This window comes from Vulpes vulpes, chromosome 2, assembly GCF_048418805.1.
Source record: "Vulpes vulpes isolate BD-2025 chromosome 2, VulVul3, whole genome shotgun sequence".
NCBI classification, from domain to species: Eukaryota; Metazoa; Chordata; class Mammalia; order Carnivora; family Canidae; genus Vulpes; species Vulpes vulpes.
Window position 1 is genome coordinate 163,581,557 of NC_132781.1, and position 20,925 is coordinate 163,602,481.

The 20,925-nt window shown below is 54.6% G+C and overlaps 1 protein-coding gene across 5 annotated transcripts in view; it reads right to left on the reverse strand.

Annotated features, from left to right (window-relative positions):
• Window positions 1-10,932: 10,932 nt before the first annotated feature.
• The window catches only part of VPS13D (vacuolar protein sorting 13 homolog D), a 239,847-nt gene continuing 229,854 nt past the window's right edge, over window positions 10,933-20,925 (reverse strand). For all 5 annotated transcript variants that reach the window (XM_072751165.1, XM_072751164.1, XM_072751163.1 and 2 more), the window contains 2 exons: window positions 15,245-15,485; window positions 10,933-13,727 (listed from right to left, as the gene is read on the reverse strand). In XM_072751165.1, coding sequence (XP_072607266.1) covers window positions 13,596-13,727; window positions 15,245-15,485 — 373 coding nt within the window. In that variant the 3' untranslated portion in view covers window positions 10,933-13,595. The remainder of the gene's footprint in view (window positions 13,728-15,244; window positions 15,486-20,925) is intronic.

Sequence of the window (20,925 nt, forward strand, 5' to 3'; positions counted from 1 at the left end):
GTGCTGAGGCGACACTCAGGGCCACGTAGCTCAGGCCTAACTGGCCGCGACATTTGGGAAGCGTCTCCCCGAGGAGCCCTGGGGACTAGCAGAAGAGGCCAGAGGCCGTCTCCTTTGCTCTTACTTGGGCTCCGGGAGCCTCGCTGTTTGCTAACCACCGACGTCAGATTGGGCAACTCTGCACATAAACCCAGGGCCTCTGGCCGGCCCCCAGGCGGCGCGGCAGGAGAGGTGACGTGCAGCAGGGCCGGGGAAGAGCAAGGCCTCGGCGCCGGGTCTCACCCAAAGGCACCCCCACGCCGGCCTGTCCCCGCGTGCGGCGGCCCAGGCGTCAGCAGAAGCTCCATTATAAAGGCTGAGGTACTGGGAAGGCGGCCTCCTACCGTCTGGCAGCTCACATTTGACCCTCAGCTTGGTCCCATTTAGCTAGTGATGCCATCAAGAGAGGCCACGCCAGTGACCGCGGAGGGCGTCTGTGACTTAGCTTGGTGACTCCGTGATTCAAATGCCGAACGTACGTCCTCAGGTCAGAAGCACGAGTGGCCGATCGTTGGTTGTGACGGGTCTACCAGAGGTGCGGTGGCCCTTCCATCTGGGGCACAGCGTCGGTCCTTCGCAAACGTGACCAGGAGACCGGCCTACGTTCCTGTCGTCTCCTTAGCCCAGTCTGTCATCAAATTGTTGGGCTTAAAGGGCCGTCAGATTTTCTTGATAGGATTTCTGAAGCAAGTCTGTCTGGACGGTAAAATGTGGTATTTAGAAAGGGACCAGGAAACAGTCGACTACGTGAGTGTTGTTGGTCACACATCTCCTGCCATCTGTGTTTGTTTGTATTTATGCTTTCTTATCTTTTTCCTCCCTCGCACTCTCATCATTCAGAATCCAGCTCCCTTCTGTATTTTTCCAAGGAGATACACACAGTCTGCCCATCATCCATCTATCACCCACCCGCCTTCCTACTTACCTATGTATCATCTATTTATCTATCCAGGCAATGACATATATACCTATATACTTTGTTTGCTCTTTTATTATTATTATTTTTAAATTTATTTATTCATGAGAGACTCAGAGAGCAAGGCAGAGACACAGGCAGAGGGAGAAGCAGGCTCCCTGCAGGGAGCCCGATGTGGGACTCGATCCCGGGACCCCGAGGGTCAGACCCTGAGCTGAAGGCAGATGCTCAACCGCTGAGCCACCCAGGCGTCCCTCTTTTATTATTTTTTTTTACAAAAATTTTAGCAAACTACTTCCTAACTTTTTTTTTTCTTCTTAATAATACAACTTAGGTATTATTCCATATCAGCACATAAGGTAAGGACCGTTCTGGGGCACCTGGGTGGTTCAGCCAGGTGAGTGTCCATCTCTTGATTTTGGCTCAGGTCATGAACTTGGGGTCATGGGATCAAGCCCTATGATGGGCTCCACGCTCAGCTCGGTCTCCTTGAAATTCTCTGCCTCTCCCTCTCCTTCTGCCCCTCCCTCCACTTGCACCCTCTCTCTCTCAAATAAATGAGTAAGTAAATTAATTAATTAATTAATTAATTAAATTTTTTTGAAAGGCCTCTCAATTTTCTTGGGCAGTGGCATGATTTTCATGGTACAGGTATACACCATACTTTATTTAACCAAAACCCTACTGATGGTCACTTTTATTGTTTCCAGTCATTTTACTGTTACAGAGAAAGCTGCAGTGAATCATCTTGGACAGACCTGATTTCCTGACATGGAAGTTAAGGTCCTAAAAGGGGAATTGTTGGATACTTTGTGCCTTTGTCATTCTGATGAATATTGCCAAATTACCTTCTATGAGGCTCATATCGGTTTACAGATTGAAATGACTAAGACTGCGCCCCCCCCCCACCAGTCCAGGGCCTTTGCAAATTTCTTGATGTTTCCCACGTTGGCAGAAATGAGCATTTCCTTGTGGTTTTAACGTACACATCCCTTGTGAGAAACTATGTTTTGGAGCCATTTCCTTTTCTGTGAACCGATTACTTTAAAAAAAAAATCATTTCATCCTCATGTGTTACCTAGAAAGACTGAAACCGCCCCCTGAATAACGTATCTGTACATAACGCGGACGCTCCTCGCGAGGGCGCGCAGGGCAGAGTCGGTGACGGGGGCACAGGAGACCAGCAGGAAGGGGGGCCGTGGCCACTAGGCCCGGCAGGTCACAGCCGGGTCAGCGCGGGGCCGCTCAGTTGCTGCTCTTGTCGTGCGTCCAGTCCCTCCCGAGGCCGGACAGCGCCCCCCACCCCACCCCCGCAGCCTCGAGGCTGGTGGCAAAGAACCTGGAGTCTGCCAAAGACATCCCGGCCCGGGCGGGTGGCGGGGTGGTGACCTTGCTCTGGTCTAACTGCGCCCGGAATCCCCACCTGCCAGCTCCCTCCGTGTGCGCGGCCTCACCCCTGCAGCCCAGATCCCCGAGGCCTGTGCTGCTGCCGCCCCGCAGGATGCTCGGCCCTCGCGGCTCCCAGAAGCCAGAGGCCTGCTCTTGGCCATGAGGCCCCGCCCCCGAGATGCCAAGGCCCGCGCTGTGCCCACCCCAGGGCTTCCCCCTTCCTCCCCGTCCCCAAGCGCACCCACCGCCCCGCTGCTCATAAAGCACCTAAAGGAAACCCCCCTCCCTCTTCCCTCCTGCAGCTGAAGTTCGGAGCCGTCTACACTGCCCTCCTGGCCCTTGGCTCCCCTGTGCCGCCACCATTCCCCACCTGCTGGGCCCCCCGCGGCCGCCACCATTCCCCACCTGCTGGGCCCCCGCGGCGCTCTTCAGTCTCGTTCAGTGACCTGAGGGCAGAGCGGCCCCTCGCCCAGCCCCCTCCACAGCCGACCTCCCCGCCCTCCCCGCCCTCCCCCCTCCTCTCGCCCTCCCCTGGCTCCTCATCCCCTCGGCCCCTCCGGGTCTCCCCAGGCCTCTGGCCGAGCTCCAGGGTCGCGTCACCTTGTGCCCCGGGCGCCGTCGTTCCCCGGTATCAGGCCCGGCCCGACCCTCGCCCTCCCAACCTGCTCACCCGATGACCAAGGTGAGCCGCCCGGCCCGCGGCCACGTCAGGCAGTGACCGGCGCGAGTGGCGGGCCTGGGACCGTGTCAAGCAAAGCGCAGCCCCCCGAGCGCTGTCCTCAGCCCCGGCCTCCCCGCCTGGCCCCGCGGGCAAGTCCCCGCACGCGCTCCCGGCAGCGCCAGGGTCAGGTGGAGCGGGAGGCGAGCGTCTCCTCCGGGCCACGTCCATCCAGCTCCCTGGGTCCCCTCGCGGGACGGGTGTCCCAGAACGAGTCCCCGCGTGGAGCGGATCGCGCCGGTCGGCGCCTGGACTCCGCCTGTGCGCGTGGACCTCGGGCGTGTGCTGGGGACCGAGGCCTCGCCTCTGCCCGGGGCTGCGGCTCCTCTCGAACCTGGAGGACGGCGAGCGCGAGACGGTTCCCCGAAAGGAACTTGGGGTCTATTTCTAGGAGAAGCAGCACTGGCCAGGCCACAGGGGCAAGTGTCCAGCGTAAGGACCGTGGTCTTGCCCGTCCCCTCCCGATCACACATCCCCGAAGCACCGGTTGGACCTTTTCTGCGCCTGTTGCTCCGCCTGGACCGTCTCAGTGGTTCTTCCCCGAGAACTCGCCTCTCGTCACGCGTCAGCAGTTGGCTCAGGCCTCTTGCGGGGTCGTGTTCCGTCCTTACGTTGGACCCAATTTTTCTTCTCATTCACCTACTGATGGACACTTGTCTCCAATTTTGGGCTCTTAGGATTAAACATTTGTGTGGAAGTGTCGGGTGCACACGCTTCCATTTCCCTTGGGGGGCAGCTAGAGCGGGTGGGTCCTGGGGCGAGGCTCCGTACCCGAGAAACTTCCACGCTGCTTCCCAAACTAGTATTTTACCTTCCCACGAGCGACCTAGGAGACCCCCACGTGGCCCACGCCCTTGCCAATAACTAGCCACTGTCAGATGTTTTAACTTTAATATTCTATAGGTGCGGGTGCTATTTTGTTGTGGTTATAATCTGCATTTTTCTGAGTGATACTGCACATTTCTCATGTGTTTTGCCCCCTGTAGATTTCTTTTATGAAGTGTTTGTTGAAACGTTTGCTCATGGCCAATTGGGTTACACGACTCGAGTCTATTTGCTAAAAAGCTGTTAAGAAACTTTGCATCTGTGTTGAGAGATACTGGTCTTTAGTTTTCTGTTGCTGTAAAACTTCTGGTTTTGGTGTCAGAGTAATAAAATGATTTGGAAATGATTTCTGTTTTCTGAAAGGATTTCTATAGGATTCATATTAATTTTTCCTTAAATGTTTGCTTGAATTCACAAAGGAAGCCATCCGGGCCCGGGACTTATCTTTGTGGGAAGGTTTTTAATTACAAATTCCATTTCTTTTAATAGATCTAGGGCTGTTCAGATTTTCTATTTCTTCTGTCAATTCTGGTAATTTCTATCTTTCGAGAAATGTGTCCATTTCATCTGAGTTATCAGATTTAAAGGCAAAAAGTAATTCGAAATATCCCCTTGTTATCCTTTAAATGTCTATAGGATCTGGAATGAGGTTTCCCTTTTCTATTTTCAGAGCGCGGTATTGTGTGTGGACAGGAGGATGTTGAGGGGTGGAAAGAACTAAATCCTATTTCTCCACAGTAGGAAATCCCTCATCTGCATTTGGAAATCAGTAGGTAACACTTTTGGTGGGAAGAAGTCAAGACCATGTGGTAGAAACATGTGGTAGATACCAAAAGAAATTGAAAAAAAAAAAAAAAAAAAAAGAGCTGAACGTAGTTGCCTCTGCCATCAGGATTAGCGTCGGGGGCGGCATGGCACATGGGCCAAGGGCCGAGAACCAGCTCATTCCAAACTAGCAGGAAATTCCACTTCGGGGCCCTTTCATTTTATATCTTGCCTCTCTCGTTTGCCTTTCTTCCCCCGGATTCAGGCGGCGCCGAAGGGACGTTCTGTGTTTCCGCCTTCTGTGACCTCCTGCCATCAGCGCCACTGGGGGTCTGGGCTCGGTTGGTCTCCCCGGTTCTGTCCCATCCCAGCGTCTGCCCCGCGCCAGGGATGGGGGACCTGGACATGCCCGAGGATCCTCCCCTTGGGCCCCCCGAAACTCAGGCCTGTGTTACCATCCCGCCCCCCAATATACCAAAAGTATTATCAGTAATAACCACGAATGAAACAGTAGTGACGAGAACAGAAATGCTGTGAAAAATTTTATTGAACTTTTCAAAGACGGAGTAAACATTAAATAATATTAAAATTCAAAGGAGGACACAACTACTTAATCTTTTTATATATATATTTTATACTTATTTAATGGTTTGAATTTTGATTTTTTGGGTTATAGACCTACATCACAAACGTTTATTTAAATAATTGTCTGGTAGTAAGTGAATTTTAATGAAGTCAACGGATCGGCAAAAGGTATAATTTTGGCAGCTGATAACTTATGCCATTGATATAAAGCTTTATTTGCTTTAGATTTCAATTTGTACTTTCCGTACAGGGATATTACACTTTACGGTCTGCACTCTGTTTCAATGTTTAAAAAAATTTTTTTTTTCTCACTGTTTAAAATTTTAAGCACAAATTAAAACCCGTGAGTGGTCACATAGGATGACTCAGGTTCTATGGCCTCGTCTTACGATCACCGCCTACCATCGCTCACTCCACAGACACTGGATGCAGGCACGCGTGGTCCAGCAGGGGTTGGAGACCTGAGCTGTGCCCGGCGTGGCTTTGAGCACCTCCAAGTCATTAGAATCTCCTCTCACACTGAAGGTGAAGAGCTGGGACTGTGCTGGGAGACCACTGCATGACTGCGAGCTCTCGGAATTAATTTCTAGGTGGAACACAAGGTTTATTAAAGAATAAGTACTACAGGGCAGCCGGGGTGGCTCAGCGGTCTGGCGCCGCCTTCAGCCCAGGGCGTGATCCTGGAGACCCCGAATCAAGTCCCATGTCGGGCTCCTCTGCCTGTGTCTCTGCTTCTTTCTCTCTCTCTGAATAAATAAATAAATCTTAAAAAAAAAAAAAAAGAATAAGTACTGCAAACACGCTGATTTGCAGCTGACATATATGCTATTAAAACTCAAAGGAACTTAAGCCCACTAAAGACTTTTAAGGGGAGGAGAGTCTTATCACATATTTTGTTTAGAATTGCCACGTACCATGGTGACGATAAAAGGCAGACTGGCTTCTAGTCCTATTTTCGTTAGTATTTTCTGATTGTCTACAGGCACCCAGAGACCACTCCCACCTTTGGTATGTCACTGTCATGGGCTGGCCATTCTGCTGCCACTGTCACAGCGAAGACACTATCTGCACTTGACCTGCCATCCACACCTCGCCCTAATACAGCTTCCGCCCCCATGGTTCCAACACACTTTTCTTACAGGGAATGTCCTCCGTACTGCCGCATCCAACACACATCTTGACTCTCCAACTCCATCCAACGCTGCGGACCACATCCACCATCCTGAAACATTCTCTCCTACTTTCCTACCGGCCTCGTCTACTGGCTCTACTACACTCATGCACTAGACTTTGGAGTTCCCAGGCTCGGTCCAACCCTTCTCCTCTCGCCTGCTGCTCTTCCCATGATCTAACTGACTCCCAGGATGCCAACACCGCTCACAGGCCAGCCACCCTCTCCTGCCCTGAGCGCCCACTACCTCTGCTCAATAGGTCACTGGCATCTCAAACTGAATATGCCCATAACCTGAAAAACACGCACTTCTTCGTTTAGCGTCCAACACATACTGAGCCGTCCACGAACGGACCAGCCGTAAACATCCGGCTCTTCCCCCGAGGCTTCCCCACCTTGGCAATCACATCACCGGCAACCTGGCGACTTAAGCTGGAAACCTGGAACGTACCCTTGACACCCCCGTGCCCCTAATCCTCTACATTAGATCTATTCTGCGGCCTCATCTTCCGCAAAGGCGCATCCCGTCTATTTGCTCCTACCTCCACCGCCCCGGCCATTTCTTACCTGGTCTAGTGCCGCAGGGTTCCGCTCTGGACTCTTCCACCAGGCTCCACTTCACGGCCAGTGAGGCTTTTACTTCATCTTACTTTACTTTTTAGAGAAGTATTTTTAGGTGCCAGTCTCCCAGTGAAATCCTCTGCTCAAAACCCTTGCCCATAGAGCTTGTGAAGTCCAACATGGCCCGGGCCCTGGCCACTCTCTTGGCTTCAGCTCCCGCACTCCAGGCTGTCCGGAGGTCCTGGTCCTCCCACGTGCCGACACTCCACGTGAGCCCCACTCTTTCCACTGCGTCACTAGCTCTTCCCAGCCCTGCTGGACTCTGGCGACCGGTCTCTTTCCCACTGAGGTCTTCCGTGTCCCAGCCTGAGGTCCACTAGCCCAGTAGGGCAGTGAGAGAGTCACCTAACTCATCCCTTATCCCTGGCACCCAGTCCTGAGCCTGAGCCCAGGTAGATGCTCACAACCAGGGTGGACAGGGCCCCCCTGTTGCCGGAGGGCCAGAAGCTCAGAAGCTGTGCTGTCCGGTGCCCTAGGAATAGGTGGGTGGTCTCTGAGGACAAACAAAACGGAGTTGCCTTTGGTAGAGCCTGGGCCAAACTTCCTTCCCGGAGATCCCTGTACCCCTAAAGTTAAGTGCCCCGAGGGCAAGAGTGTCCCCCTGCAAGTCATCCCAGCACCTCTCCCCACAGCTCCTCCCCCTGGGGTTCACATGACCAGGGCTTCCGAGGGCCAACTTGGTCTGGATGCATACACCTCCTCGAGGGCAAAGTGGACCCCTGACTTTTTTGTGCCTTTGAGGCTGCTCAGAACAAGCAGGAGGTGCGAGGTTTTATTACCCCCTGGGAACTATTTACACTGGGCTTGCGGCCTGGGTCAGGGCAGCGGGAGAGAAGTGGGCGGGCTCCCTTAAGGCGACAAGGGGGTGGGCCCAGCTCCCGGGGGAAGGGACACAGCTGTGAAGTGCTATTGTTCCGACTGGATTGCTTGGAGGCAGCTTAATTAAAGCTGCTGTTTTCTCCTTTCTTCGGCGTTTGTTTACTTTATGTGCTCTCCAGGGGAGTAGGTGTAGGTTAGAACTCCCTTCTCTGGCCACCTGAAGATGTGGGTCAGAGCCCCCTGGCACACACTGGAATAAGTGAGACCCTACGGGGTCTGATGAACACGGTCTACAGTTTCCAACTTGTATCTATAGAAGCGTGTACATTTGTATGTACGTACCCACCTTGACGTGCCTCGAAGAGCCTACGTTTTTGTTTCCTATGTTCATGGAACATTTATAAAAATCCATCAAACACTTGGACAAAAAGAAAACTATAGCAAATTTTTAAAAAAATGCAGACCTTTGGTTACATTTACTGATTATAAGCCAATACTGTTTGAACTAACTAATTCAGTGACGATATACTTAATTATTTAGAAATGACGTATTCCTAGGTAACTCTTAGTTTAAAGAGGAAATCTGAAACACAAGTAAAAGCTACACAGAAGACTGAGAACACTTAATACCAAAACCTGAGCTAAACAAAGCTGTATTCAGAAGAAAAGTTATAACCTGAAAATGCCATCATTGTTTAAGAAGAAAGGTTGACACAGAACAAAACAAAACAAAACAGAACAGAACAGAACAGAACAGAACAGAGCTTATCTTAGGAAGCAAGAGAGGAGGGGAAATAAAAGATTGGAGATCTAATCAACAAAATTTTTTAAAAAAGAATCGAAAAGAGAAACAAATCCCAAAATAGTTCTTTGTAAAGAACAATACAGAATAGCTACACAGATTAGGAAGGAGAAGGAGAAATGACCAGACTCAGAGGGTGTTCACAGTCTGAAGAGCACACAGGCGGCTGGATGCAGCGCGAGGAAGGCCTGCCCCGACTGGAGGATTAAAAAAAAACCAAACCAACCACCACACTTGCCGCCAAAATGGGCACCTGAAGTGGACGTTCCAGTTAGCAGAGGCACAGGGGGGTGATGATAAAGGGGAGTCATTTTAGGAGAGTCTAGAACCTTCCATCAAGCTTTAAGAAAGAACAGGAAACTCTCAGGTAATTTAAGGATCCCAGGGCGGGGGGTTGGGGGGGTGGCGGGCGCCTCCCCGGCCCATTCTATGAAGCCGGCGGGATTTTAACTCCAGAACCGGAGGCAGGTAGAGGGGAGGGAACCGAGCGGAGCCGCTCGCTGTAAAGGTGCAGACTCAAGGGATCATCAAGAGAACGAACCAACCCTGCGAAAGGGGTTGGTGCCGGCGTGAGGGCGGCGCCCCAGCAGGAATCTACCCGCGCTGTGGAGGACGCGAAAGAAAAAAACGATTGGGGGGCAGGGGGCAACGTGACCCTAAGAATGGACGCGGCGAGGCCGGCGGGGCGCAGGCTGGGACACATGCCCGGAAGCCCGCGGGGAGGTGGGCCGGGGCGCGGGGGACCTGCTCTCGGAGCACGCGTGTGCGAGATCGTCCTCTGGGTCTGCATTTGATCTAAACTAACTTAGAAGGTGCCCCCGCCTCGTCCAGCAGCCAGTTCTGCTCTTTGGGGTCCGTGACTGCGTGAATCGTGCCCGGCCACAGCGGCGACGCGCGTCCTGGCCTCCCCGTGACCCGGTGGCACGCTGGGCCGGCGGCGGACGGGACGCGCTCGCCCCTTCTGGGCCGGCTGCCGGTGACACTGCTCGGGGGGTGCCGCCGCGCGACGGCTTCGGCTTCGGCCTGGAAGGTGGAGCCCCCCTCCCCCCTCCCCCGGCGCGGCTGCTCCTGACCTCGAGCCCGGGGGGGCAGCAGTGGCCCGAGGGGGGGGTCTGAGTGGGAGGAGGGGACAGTTCTTCACCAGCCCCAACCCTCTGCCTGATCCACGCGGGACCGAGCGCTGAGCGCGGCTGGAGGAAAGCAGAGCCAGGCCGCCAGGCCCCACTTTAAATTCCTGATCCCCAACCTCCGATGGGCCTTGGCGTCTCCAGGCCAGGGCACCCCCCCACCCACACCCCCACCCCCACCCCGGCCTTACATTTCCCGCCTCCTCCGGCCCGTGCTCACTCCCCGCTGTTCTGAAGGAAGAGAAGCCAAGAACCTCTGGAAGTTTCCACCCCGCCTACCCCTCTCCCTGGCTGGTTCCTTCCGCCCCCCTTACTGCCCTCCTGTATTCTTGTCCCCACCCCTTCTCGAAGCACCGGCCACTGCTCTCTTCCCTGATAGCCAGGTCACTCCACACAGCTGTCCGCGGCCCTCGTCGTTGCCTCTGGACTCGAGGGCCGCCCGCCTTTGACCGTCTCTGCTCCACGGACACTGCTCTGGGGCTCCAGGGACTGCCGGGCTGCCAGCGGGGGGTAGGTCCTCACCCTACTAGATCAGCAGCAGCATCTGGGAGCCCCCACGCTCCCAGCCTCGTGCCCGTGTCTCTGGAGGCCCCCGCGTGCCGTCCCCCGGCTCTTCCTCCCCACCCGCCCACGCTCTACACTCTGGGCGCCCCAAGCCTCAGACCCGGGGCGTCTGTTCTCTGCTGGCCCCACTCAGCTCATTCCTTGGGGGATTCCACCCAGGCTCCACTTGTCTGGACGCTGAGGCCTCCCTGTGGGGCACCTCTGGCCTGGACTCCTCTCTGAGCTCCAGACTCGCGAGCCCCCTGCCCTCTTGACGCGTCCGGTGGCGTCACGTAGGCACGTGTCCAAAGAAAGCTCGAAAACTGCGCCTCCCGGAATCTCGCCTTCTCAGCAAATACGACGAGGTCCACCCTGCCGAGGCCTCGCCTCGTCGGTCGCCCAGGTGGTGGGGCCAGGAGCTGCCCTCTTGGAACGTGAAGTCCCGTCCAGCGTGAGGGTTTCCTCGAGGGGAGGCTCTGCCCCAGGCTGGCGCTTTCCCGCAGCGAGGGCCCAGGCCGGTTACTGCGGACGCTGTGCTAGGTTTGGCTCTTGTCACCGGCCGTGGTTCTAGAATCTATCGGACACCAAGAGACCAGAAGAAAACCACCTGTCTGGGAAGTCAATAAAGCATTTTATTCCACAGGAAGAAAATAACGACTCTGACATGAGAAACAGATGAAAGAGTCTTGACAGACTGGTGACCGTGCGTCCTAACGTTTACACAGCAGAGAACCAGATAGTCTAATTTCAGGTTTTTCCAAGCAGCTACTATGGTATTTTGAGGCACGGATGATGCTTAAAAACAAAGTGGCCCTAGAACCTTCTGAACATCCAGGTGAGCACCCACGGGGCAGCCAGGCACGCCGGGCCCTGGGTCCGTGGTTAGGGAGGCGCCTCCCCCCGCCCTCCCAGGGTGCCCTGCGGCTGGGCCAACTGTGCTGGGTCTGGGAATTAGGATGGCTTTTGATTTCTCCTTATCCAATTTCTCTGTATTCAATTGCTTTTGCTTTCCCCAGAGAGAAGCTGTGTATTTGGGACAGCAAGAAAATCCGTAGGAATTATCATAACAAAGTCTCAGACTTCCAGGGCTAAACACCAATTTAAAAAGAAGCGGGGCATTCAGGGAGCCAGGGGCTGGGCCTGCTTCCTTCAGGGCTTTGAATCTTGTCCTGGCCAAGCAGGAAGCCCCGTCCAAAGCCCCTGGAGGCTTCCAGCCAGGCGTGAGGGGTGAGGGGTAAGGGCTTCTCAGGCTCCTCTGGCGGGGAGCAGGGCTCACGCAATCCACTGAGATGGGCCACAGCTTTTAGAGCTGATTAAAATTAGAAAGGAGCCTGGGGAGGGGGCACCCAACACCTCTGAGTCCTGGGGGAGCAGCTCAGCACGGTGCAGCCTCAGGTGCTTGCGGGTCACCCCTGCCCCGGGGGTGAAGGCCGCCCTCCGCAGTCACACGAAGCGCCCCTGACTTCATTCCAGGAGGGGACAGGAGGCCCACTGAGGCGGGCGGTCAACCCTCCTGAGTCTCATCTTTAAGAGATCGTGATCTCCGGCAGTGGGTCACTGATGGCAAAAACCACAAGGCAGGCTTGTGGGGGCCCCAGAGGGGAAGGCTGGTGAGGAGGGCTCGCAGCAGGTGGCACCGGGTCGCCACGCAGGACTGCCACCCCACAGAAACCAACAACAACCCTTCGCAAGCCAAGTTTCCATTCTGCGATCCGCCAGCTTAGAGTCTGAAGAGGACACAGACCTTGGAGTTCAAGATGATCCTTAGAAACACTATTTAGCTAAAGCCCTTGAGCTTGTGCTAAAGCTCCTTCCTGCTTCTTTGAAAACACACGCACACGCACACGCACACACACGCGTGCACACGTGAGATGGCCGGATCCGCTTCATCTGTGTCTTGGAAGGGTTGGGGTCACGAGTTACAGACCCCAAAACCTTCTATACATCCGCTGATCCGCTGAATCACAGAAACTAATCAGCTTTAATAAAATAAAAATGAAAGAATCACCAGGCTGGTCATCCATTCTAGAGTGAGGGCCCCTCCCAATCGGTTTATTCCTTACAGAAAAGGGAAACAATCATGACAGGGAGAAGAGGGCGCTGGTACCAGGCCTCGCTACTGGCTGGAATTTAAAATCAAAGACAAGAGATGTTTTAGCCGAATCCTGGTTCCATGAAAAACTTACAAAACAGCTTTTTAAGACTCAGATTTCATTCCCTTTCCTGAGACGCTCTCCCTTCTCGGCCCGTGTCTCCATCCCGACCCCAGGGCTGTGTGGCTGTGGCAGCTGCCTGTGGCTTTAGCAGAAAGAACGCGTCCCAGGACCTTCTCCCCGTAGCATTCTCACTGCGGACTTCTGATCTGTGGATTTTTGATTTGTTAAAACAAATAGTTCTGTGCGATGTTTTTCCTCCTAAATCGACAGAGCCTACTGGTGTTTCCAACCGACCCTCTCTGATGATAACCCAAGGAAAACTTACAGCGCTGGTGTGTGCACGCAGGCGCACACACGGTAACCACACAAGTGACCTCAAAGTTTGGCAAGACTAGTCAGGAGAAAGCCAGATAGAGAGAGGAAAAAGAATGTGTGGTTCTAGGAACTACTTTTAAGATGGGGGTGGGAAATAAATAAAGGACGGGCTTGTGACCCCTGTCCTGCACCTCCCTCGGGGGCCGGCTCCGGTCCTGAGACACCGGCTCCCCCATCCGGCCCAGGGGCCACGGGATTCAGAGGCGCCAGAGCACTTCCAACCTCACTGTCTTCATTCCTGTGAATTCTCTAGTTTCCAAAACTAACACATAACATTCTTCAACTTTCAAGAATGCCTTTTTATAGAGTACCCTGAATCAGATGTGTAGAATTAGTGCAATAGAAGATCCAATATAATTTTATATTACTTTACAGTTAACAAACCTTTACACACATCACAGGCCCTGCTCAGAAATGCTCCTATATATTTACAAACACACAGTTGTACATATATACATGTTAACAAAATACAGGGCAATCTTAAAATTAGATTCATCTCAGTACACTTTTTTTTTAACGTTATTCAACCAAAACCTTTTAAAAATTACTTCCCCATAATCTAAAGTAACCCCCACCCTACCCACAAATTAACACGGTTTCCATTCGTATCCTCCCCTCGTTCCTTGATATTATCCCCCAAACCTTATCCTGGTTTGCCTCTGATTCAGGCCCAGCCCTCGGGCCTGTCGTCCTGACTGATCCGGGGTCCGGGTCTGGGAGCGTCTCTCCGGCAGCTGGGGTTTCTCAGGAGTCCAGCTCCAACTGCTCTTGATTCTCACTGAGTCTCAACATGAGCTGCTGTTCATAGTAAAGGCTCTTTGCATAGTTTATCTCTTGTGATAACTTGACGGCGAGGCCTTCGGATTTCACGTGGACCTGGAGAGCAGAACAGAATCAGTAACGCGCCCCGGAGGTGGGGGCCGAAGACATCACAGGTCCTGGGCAGTCAAACTGCCCGGGCATCGGCTCCCAGCCCAGCTGCAGATCACAACGGTAGGGGTTGCCTTTTTTTTTTTTTTTTTTTAATTTTTATTTTTAAGTAGGTTCCACGTCCGTGTGGAACCCACTGTGGGGCTTGAACTCACAGCCCCAAGCTCAAGACCTGAGCTGAGACCAAGAGTCAGACCTGACTCAACTGTCCAGGCGCCCCTGGCATGGGTGTACTTCTAAGAAAGATTCCCAGGGCCTGCTTCTGGTGAATGGTGATTCAAGGTGTGGATGATTCAAGGTGTGGTGATTCAAGGTGGATTCCTGGAATCTGTATCTTTAACATGCGTCCCAGGTGACTCGGTGGCCAAGCCACCATAGCTGACGTTTGGGACTTTCTGTACGGGAGCCCAGCCCTAGCTCCGAGGAGGGGAGGGTCCGCTGAGGCCAGACGAAGACCAGGATGAAAGCACTGCAAGGGGGCTCACCTCTGAGGTCTGGGGACAGTCGAGGAGGGGAGAAGGAGCCTCAAACAAATGCCCCGAGGCCTTTCTCACCAAGAACGCTTAGTTGCTTACTTGCCTTGAAAGGAGCGCAAGTGCAGCCGGGCAAGGCTCCCCCCACCCAGAGGAATTGTGGAAATGCTCAACTTCTGGGTGTAAACTCTGAGAATCCACCAGCCCTGGCTGCAGCCAATGACCCCGGGGAGCCTGCACTAGCCAAGCCAAACCCAAGAGCATTCCCGAGCAGAGGAAGGTCGAGGCGTTCCTGAGGAGGGGCCCCGTACGGCTGGCTGGGATTTCTGATCTGTGCAAAGAGCCAGGGATGAGTAGGGGCCATTCTGAGGGGCCCACTGTTCTCGAATGTGGCTGTGAACACCCTGGCACACCAGGTGAGACCTGAGCATGATGTCTCAGGTGCACAAAAAGCCACCAAAGTCAGACGGTAGTGAGCAAAGTGGTCAAGACTGCCAGCCTCGGGGTCACAGCACCTGGGTCTGAACTCTAGTTCCTCCCAGCGTCGGCCACACAACCCGGAGCAGGTCACCTGCCCTCAAGCCTGCAGTCAAGTGGGAACAAGGACAGTACGACACCAAATAGCCCTCAGGAAGTAGTTAGCATCCAGTCAGGCACAGGGCGTACCCGCCGCGAATGCTGGTTACTAATAGGAATGTTACCTGGAAGTCCTGCCGTGACAATACCTCGTCCCCTTGGGAGGCAATATATACGTTTTATTTACAAATATTTACTTAGAGTTTATTCTGGGGAAGGTCCTCTGTCAGGTATCACTTCTTTGTGCAGAAAAACAAGTTTGCCACTCTTCTGTAGAACAACAGAGAAGCCATGTGCGCTCCAAGAGCTGAGTCAGGGCCCTGTGGTCACAGCGGAGGAATAAGAGCCCCCGACTCAGGAGGTTCCCACCCCGTGTGGCCACGGAGGGCGGGGCGGCGGCCGCTGCGCACTCACCATCGGCTTCTGGTGGGAAGGGCCGGGGATGGACACGCCGCTGCTGGAGTTCACGGCCTTCTTGGTCACCTGCACGTACACCTTCCCGTGGTCTTTGGAGACGAGGCAGTGGTAGAGGTCGTCGTACTTGACTTCCAGGAAGATGGCCTCTCGATCCACGTAGTCCCCGCTTTTCAGGAAGTACACGGCTTTGGAGGAGATGAGCACGCAGTAGCTGTCGATGTTCTCCACGGCTATGAAGCTGCGGAGAGAGGGGGACCGGTGAGGCTCGCGAGCCGGGGGCCAGGCTCCCTCACCTCCACCACACCTCGAGCCCAGTTTCCTTGCTTGCGAATTAGGACTAAAAGCATCAGTGACCTCCCGGGGCTGTCGAGCAGGTGGCTTGGGACGACGACGGTGACCGACAGTATCAACGGGAGAAGCAACGTTACCCTGAAACCGCATCGTGGGGGTTTTGTGCCGGGGCCGTCTCCAGGTAGGGCCGAGGAGCCGAGCCGGCTTTGTCGGACACGACACACGAAGCCGCGCTCCTCCCCAGCCACCGAGGAGCCGCTGACGTCCCCGCCCGATGCCGGGGGTGAGCGCCGGGCCCCCAGGACGGCCGGGGGTGTGGGCCGGGCCCCCCAGCACCCGCACCCCGCGCTCCCTCCTCGCGGCGCCCGCGCTCCGTGACGGGGAGAAGGCCCCCGCGTGCTCGGAAAACCCCAATAAATTTGGAAGCGCTTTCCGGAGCTGTGATCTTGGTTTGCTGCTTCCCGTCGGGCTCGTAGGGGCGGCAGTAGGGCCACTCGGAAAATCCACCCATTCCTCTCTGGTCCGCGGGGCTCACAGAGTTAAAGTGGAAATTTATGCCCGTCAGACCTTTCAGCTCAGCTCCCGAGTGAAGGGCGGTGACCCCTGGAAGCGGCCGCAGCGGCCTCCGCGGCCTCTGGGGCAGCCTCCCGGTGGGGCGGCCACGTCGCGGGGCGCCAGAGACCAGCTGGCGGCAGGAATGCTAAGAGCCCACGGCAGGCTGGCTGGCGAGCCCCGGCCCCTGGGACTGGACGTCCCGGGAGGATTTTCCAAGGCGCAGCCGCCGAGCCGAGGCTCCCCCGGGGGCTGAGCGGGGACGGTACCCGGACGGCTTCGGTGCTCCGCGGTCATGACATGTGCCGGGCCCACAGCTGGGCGCCCCGCCGCCGCGACACATGCACCCCTGCCTGCCCCTCACCTTCGAAGCGCCGCCGGCCCCGGGGCTGACAAATGCGTGGGCCGAGCCGACGCCCCCGACTCTGGCTCTGCCTGTGCCAGTTGCCACTTTAATTACAGCCTCGCATGACAAAAATTGGGGTTTATTGTTCTATTCTAACTGGTTGGCAATGCCAAGAATGCAGACTTGTAAAGTCTCAATGCCAAAATTAGAAATACCCAGCAGCTTTCGGTGCTCAGGCCACTTAGCACAGAATTTCCCACATTCTAGGTTGTGACAGTGTCAAGGGGGCAGCATTATCACCTCGTCGAGCTGAATGGAATCTAAAATAGCTCGTCTGGGGGAAGAAAAGAAGAAACGCAGTGCAACAGACAGAAAGACAGAAATGAGAAAAGCCTCCGCGTGGGCAGGAAGCACGCGGGGCCAGAACCTGCCGAGCAGCTGGCAGGGCCGCCCAGGACGGCCGCGGCTCCCGGGCGCAGCAGGCCCTCGAGGAGACCCTGAGGTTGGCCGCTGCCCTGGGAGAGCAGGAATGGGCACTGGAAATCCAACTGAGGGGCGCCTGGGGGGCTCGCCGCTGAAGCGACTGCCTTCAGCTCGGGTCAGGATCCCGGGGCCCTGGGGTGCAGCCCCACGCTGGGCGCCCTGCTCAGCGCGGAGCTGCTGCTCCCCCTGCCCCTCCCCTGCTTGTGCTCATACATACATAAAATCTTTAAAAAAAAAAATCCAGGGGGATGGATTTCCTTTCCTCTGGTCCAGGACGGGCTGGGGCACTCCTGCCCATGACCCTTGCTCCCGCGCTCACCCGTCCGGCACCTGCCGTGGCGGACAGAGGCTCGGCCTGCAGGAAGAGCCAAGCCTTCCGGTCGGGCAGCTGCTCTCGCACCGGGCCAGGGTGGCTGACACCGTGCACCTCCCATCCTGAAACACTCTCACGGGCTTTAAAATAGACAAGCTCCTTTCCAAGATGCCACCATGGCCAAGTCCCCATGAGGCCAGGACCGCGTCGGGAGGAAGCGTGGCTCTGCGCGCGGACGCTCTACGGGACACCTCGCGCAGCGGAGGAGACGCTGCCAGGCCGCCGCTCTGCCCTTGCGGCTCCGTTTCTTCATCGGACAGCGGTGCTGCTACCCAGGTTCTTCAGAGTGACCAGGCCCCCCCACACCCTGAAACCTCCACAGGCAATAGCACTTTTTGGACATTTGTATCAACTCCTCCGAAGTCTTTCCAAATGAGAAGCAGCTCAGAGCTAATGGTACAAGCGAGGGGGAGGGAGATGGCGAAACCACGCTGGGCGCCGGGGCCCCTAGCACCGTCTGAGCAACAATCGAACCGAGGCTGATCTGCAAACAGCGGTGCCTGTTTTCCTCCTGATGCTTCCAACCACCAATGCTTTTGTGGGGTTTCTTCTTCATCATCATCTTTTTTTTCTTTTATACAAAATCTAGAAACCGCATCAAAGGATGACTAACACTGAGCTCTAGGGGCACCTGGGGGGCTCAGCAGTTGAGCGTCTCTTTGGCCCAGGGTGTGACCCCAGGGTCCCGGGATCAAGTCCCCGCATCGGGCTCCCCACAGGGAGCCTGCTTCTCCCTCTGCCTTTGTCTCTGTCTCTCTCTGTCTCTCATGAATCAATAAATATGTTTTAAAAAACAAAAACAAAAACAAAACTGAGTTCTAGACTGGGAGGCCCCTGCTGTGGAGACAGATCCTGAACGTGTCGCCTCTGAGAGGAACCACCACTCAGGGTGACTAGAGGGCCCGTGGGCAGCGCTCTCGGGGCTCCCCCCCACCCCCCGCCAGTGGCGCCTTCCTCTGTCCCTTCCTTCTTCACAGCCACAGCGCCTCGTCCCTTCCTGGCCGCCCACCTGCAGAAGCTGCTCTCCACGGGCTTTCATGTGCTCCACTGGAGGGACTCAGGGTTTGCTAACCGCGGCCCTGGAGCCGAGTCTGGACACTGGGCTCTTCATGCTGGAACAGCCATGCTTCACACAAGGGTGACCTTGTCTGTGCTCGACCCACAGACGAAGGGACTGCTGTAAAACCTCAGGGGGCGGCGCAGGAAGAAAGCCAACGTGCTCTCAGGTGGACCCGGAGCTCATCCTTCTAGCCTTTGTCCTATTAAGAAGCCAGAGGGAGGGAGGATGACAAAATGTGGCCTGAAACACAAAGCACCTGGATAAGCTCCATCCTTCAAATTCGGAGAGCTAGGGAAGTCACCCGGTATCCTGGTGATACATTTTGGGGTGACGTAGATACAACTGCTCCTATAAAAAACAGGATGTTTAGACTTCAGGTAAACCATTTACTTTTCACTCTCCCTTAAGGAGACAAAGAGGGCAGTCCGACCTTGGGATCAACGCCAGAGGTTTCTTCTGGGAGGAAGGAAGGCTGGGGCACATGACGTCCATCGTTCTCCAAGATGACAGGTGCTAACAGTGGGTGTCTGCCAAGGTTCGATGCCACAGAGGACCCACTCTCGCTAACAGTACCTCCCGGTCACGAATACCACGGGGGCGCTCGCAGCCACTAACCACCCCACCACCTGCCCTGGCGGCGGGTGCTGACGTCCTCTCCAAGGCACATGGCGGCCGTGCCTCCAGAACCGGGCAGGCCTCCCAACGTAGACATGCTCAACTGATGGGGGTCACTGCCCCTCTACTGCTTATCGTTGAGACAGATGCTAAGTGACCCTGATGTGGGGAAAGGCCCTTTCAAGTCCCCAAACCTTCACATCAGCAGGTTGGAGAAAGGAGTGCCCCTCTCGGTGGCCACATGGAAAATGGGTTCAGGGCCGACTGGTCCTTGGGGAGAGAGCAATCTGCCAAATAACTGTCCCTCCTCGCCTTCAATTTGATTTTTCTTTTCCTCCCACTTCTACTTCTTTGCTTTAACTCTATTTGTATATCCATATTCTCCTCGGTTTTGGAGTCATTTCAAAATCAGGAAAGTTCTGAGTCATCCTGTTGATGAGCGCTCCTAGGACACCATCCCCAATGTGCGTCACCCCCAAATCTGTGTGAGCGAGGCTCTTCATGCACACACATCCCACATGTCCTCATACTCAGCACATGCTCGGCCGGGCCGCTGCTCCTTCTCCCGACAGGTGGCATCTCCATCCCACCAAACGACCAAGAAGCCTGGGGTCACTCTCACCCCCTCCTCACTCTGATTCTGCATTTAGTCAGCACGACTCTAAGTGAGGCTGATGCTACCTCCCCAAATACCTTCAACTCTGTCCCCCCTATTCCCGTGCACCACCACCGTCTATGTTTGGGCCCCTCTACTGTTTACCCAGATCATTCCCGGGGCCTCCCCATTGCCTTCCTGTCTCATCTCATGGACTCGGATCCCTTCTGCTGCTGCCGGCAAGGTTATATTGTTAACATGTAATTCTGAGTGGGGTCCTCTTCAAAATCTCACCACTGCCTACAGGACAGGTGAACTCAGTACGGCTCTTAGGGTCTGGCCTGTGAGCCACCTTCCCACACAGGGGTGGCCACCATACTCGGCAGATCCCAACCATCCAGAAATGCCAGGAGCTCTGCTGTCTCTGCGCCTGTGCCCAGCACCCTTCTCTGCGTATGGCGCTTTGTCTCTTCTCTCCCGGGCACAATTCTCCTCACCCTGCAGAACCACGACAACCGTCCACAGCCTTCTCTGGTTCTCCAAGCATAAATCAGTCACTTCCCCTTGAGGCCTTATAACACATGGCTCGCGATTCTATTTTAAAAACAATCATATATTATAGACAATTGGTAATACTGTCTGCTTCCCCTGCCAGACTGTGAACTCGTTAAGGAAAGGGCAAATTTCTTACTCGTCCTGGCACATAGTAGCATTCAACACACTTATGTGTTAGGCAGTCTTACAAAATGGCAGTGAATTTACAAGGTAAGGTCCCGTAGTATTTGCCAAAACACACGCAACTTTGTATGCTGGATATATTTTAGCCAGTAATCAAGTAAAAAAAACCTCTCTTAGAACTCCTGATTTAGGGGATCCCTGGGTGGCTCAGCGGTTTAACGCCTGCCTTTGGCCCAGGGTGTGATCCTGGAGACCCGGGATCGAGTCCCACATCGGTCTCCCTGCAGGCAGCCTGCTTCTCCCTCTGCTTGTGTCTCCGCCTCTCTCCCTGTCTCTCATGAATAAATAAAATCTTAAAAAAAGAGAGAGAGAGAGAGAGAGAACTCCTGATTTAACTTATGAAAGATTTAGTCAAGCCATTAACTTTTATTAACATAGCTGGCTAATCCATCAAGTTTTTATTCAGGGGCATATCAAAGACTGTCCAATTCCCTAAGTGTCAGTGGTTACTGACAGATTATTTTCTGGTTCAGAAAATGGAAGAATTCATTTAGAAAATGAAGTCTATCCTATTCCTCAAAAGGACCTGTCTTTCGTTTTTGTTCTCAGACTGCATATGTTACTCTAAGGTTTTATACTGATGATCCTATGCTGTTAGGATCAACACTATGAACTGTGCTCTAAG